General features: G+C 49.0%; 1 protein-coding gene across 1 annotated transcript in view; it reads left to right on the top strand.

Annotated features, from left to right (window-relative positions):
* ATG2A (autophagy related 2A) overlaps positions 1-17,512 on the top strand; it is a 153,141-nt gene that overhangs the window by 19,354 nt on the left and 116,275 nt on the right. Inside the window, exons 7-10 of the mRNA XM_077287720.1 lie at positions 6,890-6,986; positions 8,213-8,374; positions 8,485-8,627; positions 10,934-11,018. Coding sequence (XP_077143835.1) covers positions 6,890-6,986; positions 8,213-8,374; positions 8,485-8,627; positions 10,934-11,018 — 487 coding nt within the window. The remainder of the gene's footprint in view (positions 1-6,889; positions 6,987-8,212; positions 8,375-8,484; positions 8,628-10,933; positions 11,019-17,512) is intronic.

Raw genomic sequence — 17,512 nt, 5'->3', positions numbered from 1 at the left:
TTTCCCTCTTATTTTTCCTCACATCATAATTTAAATAACACTATTCATTTTATCATATAATCTGCTGAAAAAAAGAGAGAAACATTTCTGTGTCAAGTGAAATGTTAGAAAAAAAAAGCAATTCTGACATTGATTTTTGGATTTCGCGTTTTTAATTCATTGTGCAGTAAAAATGGCCTGGTAACCTGATTCTCCAGGCCTGCACAATTACAGCGATACCAAGCTTTTGCATAGTTTTTATTATTTAAGTAAAAAAATGCAAAACGTATTTTTTTTTTTTACTCAAATAGGTTTTTATTAAGTATAAAATTTCAATAAAACATTTGACATTAATACATGTATTTTCAAAATTTCCCAACAATAACCCCCCCCTTACCCACCCCTCCCCCCTCTTTTCCAATTAGACAGCTCACGCTCTTCTCCTAACATGTCTTGTAACAGTATATACGTTAGCATTATATAGTGTCTTCCATTCTGAACATATAAACCATTATTTCATAGGAAAAACCTCCTCAGGCCTATCTTCCCTTAACCTCCTCCTAACCCAATTCCAGCCAAGGCATCCACAATTTGTCATACAAGACCATTTTCCCTCTTTTCTGAAACACTACCTTTTCCAGGAAACGATTTGTAATTAGAACAAAATTGGTTGCTGCTGCCATTTTCTGTGTGTTTTTTTTCCCATGTCGATGGACTACAGTGAGGGCTTGCTTTTTACGTGGCGAGCTGTAGTTTTTAATGGTACCATTTTTAGGTGGATACTGCATTTTGAATACTTTACATTACATTTCTCCTTCGCCACATTGGGGGGCACAGGACCATGGGTGTTATGCTGCTGTCATTAGGAGGCTGACACTAAGTTGAGACAAAAAAAGGTTAGCTCCTCTCCTGCAGTATACACCCTCATGCTGGCTTCCAGAGACCCAGTTCAAGCTTAGTGTCCGTAGGAGGCACACTGGATTTAAACCTTGTTATTCCGGACGAAGGGGGCGACGGATTCTTTCATGTTCCGATCTCCCCCGAACCAACAACAGGCGAGCACGGGAGTTTACCTCTCCCGTATCCTCTCTTGCGACGTGGGAAGCCACTGCCTGAGCTGACCTTTTTGGGCGACGGGCCCCTTTCACGGGCACCGATCTCCCCCCGAGTAACAGACGAGCACTGGTGTGTTACCTCCAGTATCCTCTTCTGCAGCCAGGCCGTTTTTATTGCCGGACATTGCCCTGCCCATCAGGTTTCACCCTCGGCTGTACAGAGGCACTATTCCCTGTGGCGTCCGTGCAGCCCCCACTGCATCACCACTGAAAAAGAGCGGATGATGGAAGGAGGCGGACGGTTCCTCTCCACCCCCCTTTCAGGGGATGGTGGATGGAGGCTCCCCCAACCCTGCACCGTCCCATGTTGCCCGGGCACCTTTATGGGGTAAGTGCAGATGGCGCGCGCCCCTGCCACTGGGTATGGCTTAGGGGTCGTTTTTTTCTATGGCGGTCACCTTTTCTGGGGGGCTCCTTAGCGGCAGGATCCTTTACAGAGGCCGCGATTCTTTTCCCCGCGGTCCGCGGGTGCGCGTCAGCCGAGGCCAGAAATTTAGTCCACGGCTTCGGCTCTTTGTTAGGCCGCACTCCGGTAGGCTCCGCCCACTCCACGCATCACTTCTACTGCCCCGCCCACGCTTCTGGCGCTTCTCGCTCCCTGCGAGACTACACTTCAGGGTCTCGGCAGCCATCTTCCCCCTGCAGCACGCAGCGCCGGCCGGTCTTTTATCTCACTCCCACGGAGGATCTTCCTTCTCCACTCAATTGCGGGGCACAGGATCGGGTAAGGAGATGGCTCTATCTGCTTCCCTGCAGCGCTACCCCTCAGCTTCCTCATAGCAGCTCTGTGCATTACATTGGGGTACAACATGTCCCAGTCAAGGGGTAAAAAGGTCACTAAGGTTCATACCACCTTTTTCTCTGCTTGTACCACCTGCCAGGCTCCTCTTCCCAGGCCTCAGAGCTCCCCGTTCTGCCCATCCTGTGATGCCCAATGTGCCCAGGAGCCCTCCGCCGCTACCGACCCCAGTGCTCCTAGCTCTCCTGAGTGGGCCACGTCCCTGTCCCAATCCATGGCTTCGCTAGCTAAGGCGATTGAATCCCTTCATGACCCCTCTGGGGAGCGGGGCGTTCGTTTTCCTGGGTTAAGAGATCCCTCTATTACAGGGGAATCGTCGGCCAGCAGGGGCCGCTCTCACCCACAGGAGGTTCGGACATCCACAAAACGGATCCGCGCTACCTCTCCTGATCATTCACCACGCCATTCAGCCTCCAATAGCTCCACTTCTCGCTCACCCTCTCCAGGGGCTAGAAGCGATCACGACTATGAGTATGAGTCTGAGGCGTCCATGGACCCGGATTCCCCGGAGTTCCGTTCAACTGTTGACTCCCTCATTGAAGCTGTCAATCATGCGCTAAAGGTTAATGATGACCCTAATTCAGCTCCTTCACTAGAAACAAGCGATCCCATAAGGTGTTCGCCTCCCATCCGGATTTTCTAGAGATAGTTAAGAGGCACAGGGAGCGACCGGATAAACGCTTTACGGGCAAAAAGGCGCTGGAATCTATCCTTTTTCCTCAGAGCTGGTTAAGGATTGGACGGAACCACCGCTGGTGGATCCTCTGGTGTCGCGTTTGGCTACCAAAACGCTGTTATCAGTACCTGACGGGGCATCAATTAAAAGTCCCACAGAGCGCCAGTTGGATTCCCTGGCGCGATCGGTGTATGAAGCCTCAGGTTCCTCCCTGTCCCCGTCCATCGCTGCGGCATGGGTCGCCAAAGCTATGGTTTCCTGGGCAGATACTGTGGCACATTCCTTTCAGGACCACGCTCTTCAGGCTGAAGCGGCGGACCTAGCCAAACAAATTGCTATGGCAGCAGATTATGTGATGTACGCATCTTTAGATGCAGCAGACTGTGCGGCAACAGCGGCTTCAAACGCCGTCACCATCAGGAGAGCTATCTGGCTTAGAGAGTGGCGGGCGGATTCCTCCTCAAAAAAGTCTCTAATTTCTCTCCCCTTTCAGGACGGACGCCTATTTGGAGAAAAATTGGACCAACTTATTTCCGATGCTACAGGGGGAAAATGCAAGTTCCTCCCTCAACACAGACCAAAAGCTGCTTTTCAGCGCTAACAGTATTTTCGTTTTCGCCCCTTTCGAGGTGGCCCTTTCTGGTCCAACTCCACTGCACCGTCTAAATCAGAATGATCTACACGTACAGACAGAGACTCCCGGCCTTCTTACAAACCGAATCAGTCCTGGAGAAGAAGATCTAGACAACCCAGAACCAGAGGTTCTAGACCTGCCAGATTTCCTCCACAATGACTCGGGGAGTATTCCAGTCGACACCATCAAGGTAGGCGGACGCCTGCTTCTTTTTCGTCATGTCAGGCTTTCCGTCATTCCCGACGAATGGGGCAGAGACCTGGTGTCGTCTGGTTACAAAATAGAATTTTCCGTCTCCCCTCCAGCTCGTTTTTTTCCCTCTCGTCTCCCAAGTTCAAGAACTCAGTCACGCGCTCTCCATTCCGCCATCGATTCCCTCCGCCAAAACGGGGTCATCGTTCCGGTTCCGGAACACGAGAGATTCAAAGGTTTCTACTCAAACCTCTTCGTCGTACCAAAGAAGGACGGGTCCATGCGCCCCATCTTGGACTTGAAACTCCTAAACAAGCACGTAAAAGTACGACACTTCTGGATGGAGTCCCTTCGGTCGGTCATTTCCTCATTGGAGCGAGACGAGTTCCTAGCATCAATAGACATCAGAGATGCTTATCTTCACATTCCAATCTTTCCGCCACACCAAAGGTTCCTCCGTTTCGCCATCCAAGAGGACCATTTTCAATTCACGGCCTTGCCCTTCGGTCTTGCCACAGCACCCAGGGTATTCACGAAGGTCATGGCGGCTGTCATGGCCATCCTGCACTCCCGAGGAGTGGTCGTGTTGCCATACCTAGATGACCTTCTGGTCAAGGGTCCATCTTTTCATGCCTGCGAAGTAAGTGTCCGCATTACGTTGGATTCCCTTTCGCGCCTAGGCTGGTTAATCAACCTGGACATATCCTCCCCTGTTCCAGCTCGAAGGATGTCTTTCCTAGGCATGATCATAGGCACGTCCAAGGGGCTGATCTTTCTTCCTCGGTCCAAGGCCCAAGCGCTTCAACAGGGGGCCAGGACGCTTTCTCGCCCTTGCCCTCAGTCCATTCGGTTTGCCATCAAGATCCTGGGGAAGATGGTGGCCTCAATGGAAGCGATTCCCTTCGCCCAACTGCATCTCCGTCCCTTACAACAAGCTCTACTGGACAGGAGTCCTTTTACCCTCGACCGACCATGCCCTCTGTCCCCGCGGACCAGGCAGGCGCTCACGTGGTGGACTTTGGAGTCAACGCTCCACCAGGGGAGGTCTTTTCTTCCGATCCATTGGCTGGTGGTGACCACCGACACCAGTCTCCTCGGTTGGGGAGCGGTGTTTCTCCACCACACTGCCCAGGGGCGTTGGTCGATGTGGGAGTCGAAACTTCCCATAAACATTTTGGAGATCCATGCTATCCGGTTTGCCCTGAGACGTTTTCACCCTCTGCTTGCGGGTCACCCAGTCCGAATACAGTCGGACAACGTCACAGCTGTGGCGTACATAAACCATCAAGGGGGCACTCGCAGCAGGGCAGCGATGCAGGAGGTCACACACATCCTCCGTTGGGCCGAGGACAACCACTCCATCATTTCCGCGGTACACATTCCGGGTGTCGAGAACTGGGCGGCGGACTTTCTCAGCCGTCAGGGTCTCGCCTCGGGAGAGTGGGAACTCCATCCACAGGTTTTTCATCAAATCTGCCTTCGCTGGGGGACTCCGGACGTGGACCTGATGGCATCCAGGCTCAACGCCAAAGTCCCCAACTTCATAGCACGTTCTCGGGATCCCCGGGCCGTTGGGGTGGATGCTCTGATATTCCCATGGCACCGGTTCTGATTCCCGTACGTGTTCCCTCCACTTCCTCTGTTGCCGAAGGTGATCCGGAAAATCAAGATAGAGGGGATTCTGGTGATCCTTACCGCCCCGGATTGGCCGCGTCGCGCATGGTACCCGGAACTAGTGCATCTCGTATCCAACGTTCCCTGGCGGTTACCAGACCGCCCAGATCAGAGCTCGCAAGACGTCTTCCGCTCGCATCTACCACCGCACCTGGAAAGCCGCCTTCTCTTGGTGCAGACTCCGTGGTCGTCCCCCTCTCGTTTTCTCCATTCCCTTCATTCTAGAATTTCTCCAGTCCGCTTGGATTCCGGCCTGGCCCTCAGTTCCCTCAAGGGCCAGATTTCAGCGCTGTCGGTGTTGTTCCAGCGTAAGATTGCTACTAACTCACAAGTCAGAACCTTCATCCAAGGGGTCTCCCACGTGGTTCCCCCCTACAGAATGCCACTAGAGACCTGGGATCTCAATTTGGTCCTGAGCGTCCTTCAGGAACCTCCGTTTGAACCTCTGCAAGACGTCCCACTATCTATTCTCTCTTGGAAGGTGGCCTTCCTTTTGGCGATAACGTCTATCAGGCGCGTCTCGGAGTTGGCCGCACTTTCCTGCCAGGCGCCCTTCCTTTCCTTCCACCAGGAAAAAGTAGTCTTACGCCCATCTCCCGCTTTTCTCCCTAAGGTGGTGTCATCTTTTCACCTCAACGAAGATATTATTCTTCCCTCCTTTTGTCCACAGCCAAAACACAGGCTCGAAAAGGCCCTTCACACTTTGGACGTGGTACGGGCTCTCAGGAGGTACGTCTCTAGGACTGCCGCTTTCCGTAAATCGGATTCCCTCTTTATCCTCCATGAGGGTCACAGGAAGGGTTCAGCCGAATCTAAAGCTACGATAGCCAGATGGATCCGATCGGCTATCCAAGAAGCTTATCGGGTCAGGGGCAGGCCCATCCCGGCGGGGGTTAGAGCTCACTCTACTCGGTCAGTTGGTGCTTCCTGGGCCATTCGGCACCAGGCGTCGGCGGAACAGGTTTGCAAGGCCGCAACATGGTCTAGCCTACATACTTTCACAAAGCTCTACAACGTCCACACTCATTCTTCCGTGGATGCGGCCCTTGGCAGACGTATTCTGCAGGCGGCCGTTGTGCATTTATAAGTCAGATGGTACACAGAGTTATTTGGTTGTATTGTTACCCACCCAGGGACTGCTTTGGGACGTCACATGGTCCTGTGTCCCCCAATGTGGCTATGGAGAAATAGGGATTTTTGTGTACTCACCGTAAAATCCTTTTCTCCGAGCCACTCATTGGGGGACACAGCACCCACCCTGTTAGCCTTTCGGCTTGTTACCGTTTTGGTTCTTGACATTTTTTCTGACATGTTATACTCTAATGTTATGTATTATATTGATATTAATCTCCTACTGCTTTTGCACTGAACTGGGTCTCTGGAAGCCAGCATGAGGGTGTATACTGCAGGGGAGGAGCTAACCTTTTTTTGTCTCAACTTAGTGTCAGCCTCCTAATGACAACAGCATAACACCCATGGTCCTGTGTCCCCCAATGAGGGGCTCGGAGAAAAGGATTTTACGGTGAGTACACAAAAATCCCTATTTTGTGGTCGGGGGTGAGTACGGCTACCGAAAAACTGCAAGTTTGACATTTCAATTCATTTTAATTTTCTCTATATTGTTTACCTGATGGGTTACGGAATTTTTTATTTTGATAAATATGAATTTTTCTGACACTGTGATAATGAAAATGTTTTTTTTTCACTGTGTTTTTTAGTCCCTCTAGGTACAACATCTGCCTGTGCCATTGCAGCCCAGAAAATCTCTCTCTCCTCAATGTGCTTTAGCCAATATTGGTATTTTTTTTTTTTTTTTGTAGATGGAGATTGATGGGAAGATGGGGTCTCTTCATATGTTCCTGAATCCACATCAGATGGCTAACTTGCAACAACTTTTAGATGCTTTAAGTATTTCAGGTACAATATCTGTCCCCTATTGCATTATTTTTGGCTGTATAGCACTGCATAGGCTGTTAATGAAGAATAATGTAGATGTTTTAGTTGATGATCTGTTCTGGCTTCTTTGCCATCTTTTCTTCCCCCACCCCTCTGATATAGATATACTAACACAGATTATATTTCTCACAATGCCTTTTGACTTTGCCAGAGGTGATGAGGTCTCATCACATTTCACTGGCTTCTGTCTACTGACAACCAGTGATAGATTAGTGACATAGATCTGCTGTCCTCAGACTCACACTGCAGTCTGTTTCCTGTGTGATGAAGCTTCAAATTGTCAACCTGCCTCTTGCTGGTGATAAGTTTCTCCCTGTCAGCTCTTGTAAAGCTGCTTGTTGTAGAAATGCACTGTCTATTTTACACAGTATTTTTAGATTTATATATGCAGTTTGTCAAGTGAGGTTCTATGGACTCACCTACTATATCACTACTCTCATACATTAAATGAGAAAGGACTTTTGCTCCACCGAAAGATGGACCGGGATGGTGGCATTAGATATAAAGGTGCAGAGCTTCAGCGCTGCGAGGAGAGGTTTAATACTAGGTGATGTCATCCTGTAGTTCATAGGAAGTCACTTTCTGTCTCCACCTAAGAATATGTACTCCACTAGTCACAGAGAATTACCGTCCCTAATGAAGGAGCAAATGAATGTAACTGAGGTGGGAGGAAACAAATTGCAATATTGCTGGCGAGTTACCATTTCATTTGCAAACTTTGCAGAACTACTGCTTTATTTTTTACAGGGGTTGTTCAGTTTCAGAAAACCCCTGTCCCAGGCCATTTGCTTTCAAAAAGCAAACTGAGCTCCATTCATCCTTCCCGGGTCCAGCATGGAGTCTGTGTCACTGTTTTACCTGTCTGCTATTGTCTGCAGCGCCGATATAAAGCTAATCAGTAAGCTCAACGGCTCTGCGCATTTTGTGCCGTCTACTTAGGCAGACCTGAGCTCACTGATTTATATGCATCATTGTCAACATGACGTCGGTGATGCAGACCATAAAAGAGATCGGGAACAGAAGTGGTGACTCTTCTGAGCCCGGGGGAGGGTGAGTAAAGCACAATTTCAGTTGTTGTTGTTTTTTTTTTTTTTTTTGTTTTTTTATAAGACAAGCTGTGTTGGAAACCGGGATTTAAGTATCAGAAACGCCTATAAAAGGATGCTGACATTGGTTTTCTTTTACAGAATCAAACAGTGTTAAAGAGAAGTTGCTGAAGAGTCGCCCTTTAGACATGGAGGATCTGAAGCTCATAGAACAGGATCTGAACCAGCAACTTCATTCGGGACCTGGATCCTTATTTATGCCGGATCCTGAACTTATTCCCTTTCAGAATCTAGAGAACGGAGGTGAAAATTTTACCAGTTTTCCTGCAGACGTTTTCCTTCAGAATAATATTGCACTAAGAAAAGTAATACTGTGATGTATGTAAAGGAAATGTGTATTTCTTTTCCCCCAGATATGTTTTTCTCTATGGTGGCCATGACCAACAGTATCACGTCTGTCCGATCTGCAAATGACTTATCAGATGTGGATCTTGATTCTTCAATTTACAGTGATCACAGCAGTGCCCCGTTTCAGGGAACCGCCTTTGCTCCTGGAGTAAGTGTGGACAGTTCTACAGTAAATAATGGACCCGGCTACTCAACTGTTTTCATTCGTATAATTGGAAACTTGTTAAAGGGAATCTGTCATGTCATGCAAACACTATTAACCTGCAGATACGGGGTTAATAGCATTACAAAGCTGTTGAGGTGCTTTGCTGAAAGTTTGTCGAAAGTGAGAAAATGAGTTTTATTCCTCCTGCGTGCCGCTGGCTTTCAGTCATTCAGCAGTGGTGGTATTCATGCCCCAGCACTTTGACAGCTCGATTTGCCGGGCATCTGTGTTTGCTGCTAATTTAAAGTGTCGGGTGTGATTATAAATCCACTCTGGACACATCTCAATCACTGAAAGCCAGGAAGAACAAAGTTAATTTTTATCCAGGAGCTGCGCTTTCAGTGCGGCGAATGGTAAGCATTGTAGGGCCACGTTCAGTATTTGGTGGGTATCTTCCATTAGTATTTGTAAGCCAAAACCAGGAGTGGGTGATAAATACCGAAGTGGTGATGGGTTTCTGTTATATGTTTCCTTGGATTGTTCCATTCCTGGTTTTGGCTTACAAATACTGATGTAAATTACTGACCAAATACTGAAAGTGTGAACATGGCCTAGCACATTATAAGTCCCCTTTTCATAGGTGGTTGCTGGCAGGTTTCATATCGTCGATCCTTGTCTCATAACCAAATTAGAAAAAGCTACAAATATTTTTTCTGTTTTAATAAAAAAAGACAATATAGACAAGTCTATTCATCCAATGTTTCTTCATTATGCCAGAAATTAACATTTTCTAATTTATTTGGCAAAAAAAGAGCAAATTTAAAAAAAGAAAAAAGTCCAATTAACATGCATTTTTTTTAAAAAAAAGATTAGGTTGCACAACTAGTAGAATGGTGTTCAAAGTATCCTACATAATACATGGGGTTGTTTTAGGCTATGTGCACACAGAGTTTTTGGAGCATAAACTGAGCGGAAACTCTTAAACTTTCCTCCAAAGCGCCTCAAAACTTTGAGTTTCTGCTCCAAAAGTGACTTTGTGTACACATAGCTTTATGTGCACACTCAGTTTTTATTTGTTTTTAATGTGTTTTTAGAGCTGAAACAAAGTAAGGCTACGTTCACATTAGCGTTGTGCGACGCAACGTCAGGCGCCGCTGCGGCGACGCATGCATCATGCGCCCCTATATTTAACATGGGGGCGCATGGACATGCGTTGCACTTGCGTTTTGTGACGCATGTGTCACTGCGGCGCACGCGTCAGGGCGCAGAGGACGCAGCAAGTTGCATTTTTTGTGCGTCCAAAATCAAGCAAAAAAAGGACGCATGCGTCACAAAACAATGCGTTTTGCATGCGTTTTGCATGCGTTGTGCGTTGCGTTGCCGATGCGCCGCCGACGCAACACACAACAATGCAAATGTGAACGTAGCCTAAAAACTTTCCGAATACTCCTCAAAAATTAAAGTTTCTACTCCAAAAACTCAACAACAAAAAGACTTATTGGCCACATAGCGTTACTTGTAAAATAAACATGAAATGTGTATATGGCTTGAATGTACTAATAACGATAAAATCAGATGTACTCGTGCACTAGCCCCCATGCTTCCTGTACAAGCCACTCCAGTGGTCTGCGTCATGACTGGGAGTAATAACATCCCATTCTCCGGTCGCTTGACCACCTGTGATTGGTTGTAGCAGTCCAGTCAGGTGACTAGAATGGCGCATCATCAGATATGTCTGTGGTGAAGAGTGCCGCTTCAGCCACCTTAAAGAAGATTGAGAAATTGTCTCTTCTGGTCCCAGTGCACATCACAAGAGCGTCCTGCGCTTGGTCCACAGGGGTTAGAAGAACTGAGCAAGCCTGATCTTATTGATTTTAATACACGTCCACTGTTTACAAAAAATGTAACAGGTTAGACAACTTTTTGAACATTAATTAGTCTAATTGATCAAAAAGTTGTGGAACCTGTTCAATCATAATAATTCTTAGACTGTATTATGATCAAGATTAGGTGGTGCTAAATGTAGACACGGAGCATTTACTTCATCTCTTGCCATATTTTTGAGAAAAAATAAAATTTAGTCTATATTTACCCAGAAGTAGTTGCCTTGACTAGATCGCAAATGAACAATGTCCATTGAGTCAGGGGTAGTCAGTAAAAAAAACTTTCTATTTAGTTATTTATTGTGTGCATTTATCATGATATATTTTGTACACATTAAATAGCTGAAAGTGATTTTGATTTTCATGGGGATAATTGGGATATTCATTTACAATGGGTATTTAATTATATTGGTTTATATCATTCAGTTAATGCTCAGCAGCCCTAGACGGTATGGGAACTCACCATTTACTGCCACTATCCCTCCATTGCAAAACCTCCACAAGATACAAGGTGAGAGCTGCGCTGTTTTTAGCATCATTGTTGTTGTTCATATGCATTATGGTATTTACCAGCAGCTGTGACCTCTGAGCCTCCTATCCAGAATATATCTATGACTGTACATGTACTGTTCTCTTATTAGACATCAGATATGTAATAAGATGCCCTTGTGTGTTCTTTAGACCATCTAGCGGTTTCTAAAGTGTTAATCTGCAGGAGGAGAACTTTCAGTGAAGGAAATAATTATTTGATCCCTTGCTGATTTTGTAAGTTTGCCCACTGACAAAAACCTGAACAGTCTATAATTTTAAGGGTAGGTTATTTTTAACATTGAGAGAGAGAATATCAAAAATAAAATCCAGAAAATCATTTTGTATAAATAATATAAATTTATTTGCATTTTGCAGTGAGAAATGAGTATTTGTTACCAAATGGTTAATCTGCAGAAAGGAGGACACAGCCGCTTGTAAAGGTTTAACGGAGTCTCTTTCTACATACTGTATTGGGACAGCAGCAGCCAAACCACATAAAGAAGGCTGTAGGCTTTACCTATACCACTGCAGCTATCCTCCTCTTTCTGCTTCTATCCTCCTCTTTCTGCTTCTATCCTCCCCTTTCTGCTTCTATCCTCCCCTTTCTGCTTCTATCCTCCCCTTTCTGCTTCTATCCTCCCCTTTCTGCTTCTATCCTCCCCTTTCTGCTTATATCCTCCTTTTTCTGCTTCTATCCTCCTTTTTCTGCTTCTATCCTCCTTTTTCTGCTTCTATCCTCCTTTTTCTGCTTCTATCCTCCTCTTTCTGCTTCTATCCTCCTTTTTCTGCTTCTATCTTTCTGCTTCTATCCTGCTTTTTCTGCTTCTATACTCCTCTTTCTGCTTCTATGATCCTTTTTCTGCTTCTATCCTCCTCTTTCTGCTTCTATCCTCCTCTTTCTGCGTCTATCCTCTTTCTGCTTCTATCCTCCTCTTTCTGCTTCTATCCTCCTTTTTCTGCTTCTATCCTCCTTTTTCTGCTTCTATCCTCTTTCTGCTTTTATCCTCCTCTTTCTGCTTTTATCCTCCTCTTTCTGCTTATATCCTCCTTTTTCTGCTTCTATCCTGCTTTTTCTGCTTCTATCCTGCTTTTTCTGCTTCTATCCTGCTTTACTCTGTCGCCTCATTGGGGGACACAGGACCATGGGTGTTATGCTGCTGTCCACTAGGAGGCGACACTATGCATAATCTGGAAAAGATTAACTGTGGCTCCTCCTCTGCAGTATACACCCCTGGACAGCATCAGCCTTCTCCAGTTTTTGCTTAGTGTCGCATAGGAGGCACACCAAAGATTTTTTCTTTTACTCCGTTTTCTTTTTTTTTCCTGATGGATTACAGATGAAGAAAAGTGGGTCTCCTGCGAGACTCCCGGCATGGCTCCTTCCTCGGCCCCCTATTAGGCTACTTTCACACTAGCGTCGTATGACGCACGACGAATTGCGTCGTTGCGACGTACCGACGCAAGCATTGAAAGCGCCGCACAACGGGGGCAGCGGATGCTGTTTTTCAACGCATCCGCTGCCCCATTCTGATGTGCGAGGAGGCGGGGCGGAGTTCCGGCCGCGCATGCGCGGTCGGAAAAGACTGTCTCGATGCACCAAAAACCGTTACATGCAACGTTTTTTGGTGGCGACAGACCGACGCAACCGTCGCCTGACGGTTGTGACGTGTGGCACTGCGTCGCTAATGCAAGTCTATGGAGAAAAAACGCATCCTGCAAGCACTTTTGCAGGATGCGTTTTTTCTACAAAACGACGCATAGCGACGTGCAGTGCAAGTGTGAAAGTAGCCTTACGGGGGTGCCCGGTTGAAGTAGAGATGGCTATTCCCCATGTTGCTCCTTCCCCAGTCCCTCGGGTGCTGGTTCGAAGTCGAGGCCCCCCTCCTTCCCCAATTCCTTTTGGTTTCTGGGTTGAGGTCGAGGCGAGGATAAAGGCCCCTGAAGGTGACATCAGCACCCTCCCTAATCCCCCTCTGGGGGTATTAGGTTGAGGCGCCTCAGGTAGAGCCTGTACAGGCAGCATTCTACAGCTCCCAGCAATGGGCCAGCACACTGCGCCTGCATCCAGGGACCCCAGCCCAGCTGCGGGCTCATGTTGGGGCTGGGGGGAGTGCAGGCAGGCATGGCACAATAGAGACACAGGGCTCCCTGCGCCCCTGTCTCTGCGGCAGCACCAGCTCTATACTGCCTCACCGGGCCCCCCTTCCGCTTACAGCCCCACCGCTATCCTGCCTTTAAATCCGGGGTAGTCCGGTTCAGATCCGACCCCCCTCCCGGACTTTCGCGCCGGCCTGGAGCCCTTCTGGGCATCAGGCATCTAATTTAGGCCCCAGCTTCGGCCTAGCTGAAGCCACCGCCTCCTCTCCACCCCCAGCCCGCCCCCGGATGACAAATATGACACTCTACAGTGTCATAGAGGGGGCGGATCGAGACAGAAAGGGCGCGTTTTTACGCAGCTTTGCCGCCTTTTTTCTCAGTTCTCCGCCCCCTTCTCCCCCTGCCTCTTCTCCTCGGCGGCCATTTCTACTGCAGCAAGGATTAACACTGCATCTCCCGGTCAGCAGGACCAGGACCAGGCCAGCCAGTCTCCGGGGGTTCACAGGACTGTGGATTTTCGGCACTGGACCTAGGGGCAAACTGGTGGGGTAAGATCACAGCTGGGTTGTTTTACTCGGCTGTGAATCCATATTCCCTATAAGGCTCTCCTATAGGGCTCTCTGCATAGCTACCCCTGTAACGTCCTCTGCATAGCAGCCCTTCTGCACTCTGTGCACTATGCCGGGCTCAAGGTCCAAGAGAACCAGGCAGGACTGCTATTATGCATTCTGCACAGCCTGCAGGACCGCTCTCCTCAGTGGCAGTATCTACCCACACTGCCAGGACTGCACTCAGACTACTGTCAGAGCCCCAAGAGGCCCCTGCCAATGCTTCGGTGTCTAATGCCACGCCGGAATGGGTCACTCAGATGTCGCAATCTATGACACAGTATATAGATAACCTAACCTCCACATTGCTTCAGGCTCTGCAGTCATGCCTCGGCTATGACCATTGCCCAGCAAAGGGAGAGCTTGGCTCAGGAACAGGACGACCCTGGTACATCCACGTCTAAGTCAGGACACAAGCGGACCCACAGTCCATCTACATCATCCCATAGCACTCGGTCATCCCCTTCTAGGGAGAGACACCGTAGTTCCAGGTCAGCTAGACCGTCCCCTTCCAGGAACAGACAACGCACGTCTCCGCAATCCCCGACCAGAGAAGGCCTCCTCCCCAGCTCACCCAGCAGGGGACGCCTCAGCGATACACAGGATTCGGAAGACATCTGTGACTCCGACTCAGACAAGGAAACGGAGGGGTCCCTGATCCCAATCCCCCCCAGCAATACTACGCTAGTTGAGGACTTAATCTCTTCCATCCATCGGGTGCTGGACATTTCTGATCCGCCATCAGAGGCCCCAGAACACAAGATTTCCTTTGAAGGACCTCTGAAGCCGCCTAAGGTTTTCTCTAACCACCCAGAGTTTAAGGCGATCCTTAAAAAGCAGTTCTCACAGCCTGAGAAAAAATTCGCTAATGGCAAATATCTGGAGGCGAGGTACCCCTTCCCGCAGAAGGATACCAAGGAGTGGACAGACCCACCCGAAGTGGACCCCCCAGTCTCTAGACTAGCAACACAGACCCTCCTTTCACTGCCAGATAGCTCAACCCTCAGGGACGCAGCAGACCGGCAGGTAGAACGCATGACTCGTTCAATTTTCGAGGCCGCAGGGGCATCCCTGGCTCCCGCGTTCGCTTCAGTTTGGGCATCCCTGGCTCCCGCGTTCGCTTCAGTTTGGGCTGCCAAGGCCATTCTGGCCTGGGCCAAAAATTTACAAGCTCTCCAAGCATCCGCTCCTGAGCTGTCGGACCAAGCGGTTCAAATAGCAGTCGTAGCAGATTACATGCTTCATGCTGCTCTGGATTCAGCAAGGGGTGTAGCGGGGATAGCATCAAACGCCATCACAATTCGGCCTATCCTCTGGCTGCGGGAATGGAACGCCGACGCAGCCTCAAAGAAGTCCCTCACGCACCTCCCCTACCTCAGTGGGCGTCTTTTCGGTGAACAGTTGGACACAATGATATCCAACGCCACCAGGGGTAAGAGTACCTCTCTTCCCCAACTGTAACCTAAACACACTTACAAGAAGCGTAACCAAACTCGATTCCGATCCTTTCGGAATTCTTCGGGCTGGTCCGTCTCGCGTTCAGCACAAAATCGTAACCGTTTCCCACGCAGGGCCCACTCACGATCAACGCAAAGGTCGGACAAGACCTGGCAGTCAAAAGCAGCCCAGTCTAAACCTAGAGGAGGAAAATCTCAGACTTTCTCCTCATCATGACTCACGGACCCCGGAAGACACCACACCCGTAGGCGGCCGACTTTTGCTCTTTCATCAAGTCTGGCTGCCTATTACAGAAGACAGGTGGGTCAGGGAACTAGTGTCTTCCGGATACAAGATAGAGTTCACCTCCAACCCTCCGGACTAATTCTTCCTCTCTGTCCCCCCAAAACCACCAGCCAAGCAGGAGTCATAGTACCGGTCCCCATGGACGAGCGCTTTCGAGGCTTCTACTCCAATCTATTCGTAGTTCCCAAGAAAGGAGGCAGCGTGCGGCCCATACTTGCTCTAAAACAACTCAACAAATACGTACGGGTCCATCACTTTCGCATGGAGTCCCTTCGGTCCATCATTGCGTCCATGGAGAAGGGAGAATATCTCGCCTCCATAGACATACAAGACGCATACCTGCATATACCTATTGCACCTGCCCATCAGAGATTTCTCAGGTTCGCAATCGACCAGGACCACTACCAGTTCGTGGCTCTCCCGTTTGGACTCGCCACGGCTCCCAGAGTGTTTACCAAAGTCATGGCTGCCACCATGGACGTCCTGCACTCCAGAGGCAGAGTAGTCGTTCCATACTTGGACGATCTACTCATCAAGGCTCCCACCTTCAAGGACTGCGAGCTCAGCGTCACAATCGACACTGAGTCGCATGGGTTGGTTAGTCAACCTACAAAAGTCATCACCAACCCCGAATCAGTCTCTGACCTTCCTGGGAATGCTATGCAACACCTCCAGGGGTCTAGTGCTCCTTCCCAAGGACAAGGCACTGGCTCTCCGTCTAGGAATTCGCACCCTCCTCCGCAAACCCCCTCGATCTCTCCGGTTTGCCATGAGAGTCCTCGGCAGGATGGGGGCAGCAATAGAAGCCGTCCCATTTGCCCAGTTTTGTCTCAGGCCTCTCCAACTAGCCATCCTCAAGTCCTGGGACAAGAACCCTTTCTCTCTCTACAGGGAGTTCCGGCTAATGTCGTCAACCAAGAGGTCCCTGCATTGGTGGCTCAAGCCAACCTCGCTAGCAAAGGGGAAATCCTTTCTCACAGGTCATTGGAAAGTTCTGACCACCGATGCGAGCCTGACGGATTGGGGTGCAGTGCATCTACACCACAGGGCAAGTGGTCCCCAGTGGAAGCGACCATGCCCATCAACATCCTGGAAATTCGTGCCATCCTCCTGGCATTGAGGGCCTTTCATCACTTACTGGCAGCCTCTCACATCAGAATACAGTCGGACAATGCCACGGCTGTGGCATATGTGAATCACCAAGGGGGGACCCGCAGTACCCAGGCGATGCGAGAAGTGTCACATATCCTCCACTGGGCGGAGGACACAGGGTCGGTTCTCTCGGCAGTCCACATTCCAGGTGTGGACAACTGGGAAGCAGACTTCCTCAGCCGACAAGAAATAGACTCTGTAGAGTGGTCTCTCCATCCCGAAATGGACCTAATGGCATCCCACTTCAATGCCAAGGTCTCCAACTTCATGGCCAGAACACACGATCCGCGGTCGCTCGGAGCAGACGCTCTGGTTCAGGACTGGACCCAGTTCCAGCTTCTGTACATTTTTCCACTTCTCCCCCTGATATCCAGAGTGGTGAGGAAGATCAAACAAGAGGGAGTTCCAACTATACTAATTGCACCGGACTGGCCCAGACGTACATGGTACGCCGACATCGTACAACTTAGGCTACGTTCACATTTGCGTTGTTGGGCGCAGCGTCGGCGACACAACGCATGTCAAACGCATACACAACGCAGCGTTTTTTGACGCATGCGTTGTCCTATACAATTGAAGATCCAAAACGCCCCCCAAAAAATACATTTAGTCAAAAGGCGCATGCGTCTTAAAACGCGGCTCAACGAAGGCAACTGCGCCCTATGCGTTTTTCATAGACACTAATGTGTTTTTTTGGCGCATTTACGATGCAGGTGCGTTGCATTAGTTTTTCTTCGGAAATGCGACGCATCAAAACTGCAACCTGTAGCGTCGTCCGCGCCCTGTCGGGTGCCCAAAAAAACCACATGCGTCATACAACGCATGACAACGCATACCGGCGCATGTCCATGCGCCCCCCATGTTAAAGATAGGG

Source organism: Ranitomeya variabilis, chromosome 2, assembly GCF_051348905.1.
Source record: "Ranitomeya variabilis isolate aRanVar5 chromosome 2, aRanVar5.hap1, whole genome shotgun sequence".
Lineage (NCBI taxonomy): Eukaryota > Metazoa > Chordata > Amphibia > Anura > Dendrobatidae > Ranitomeya > Ranitomeya variabilis.
Note: the sequence above shows the minus strand (reverse complement) of the source record. Positions and strands in the feature narration are given on the sequence as shown.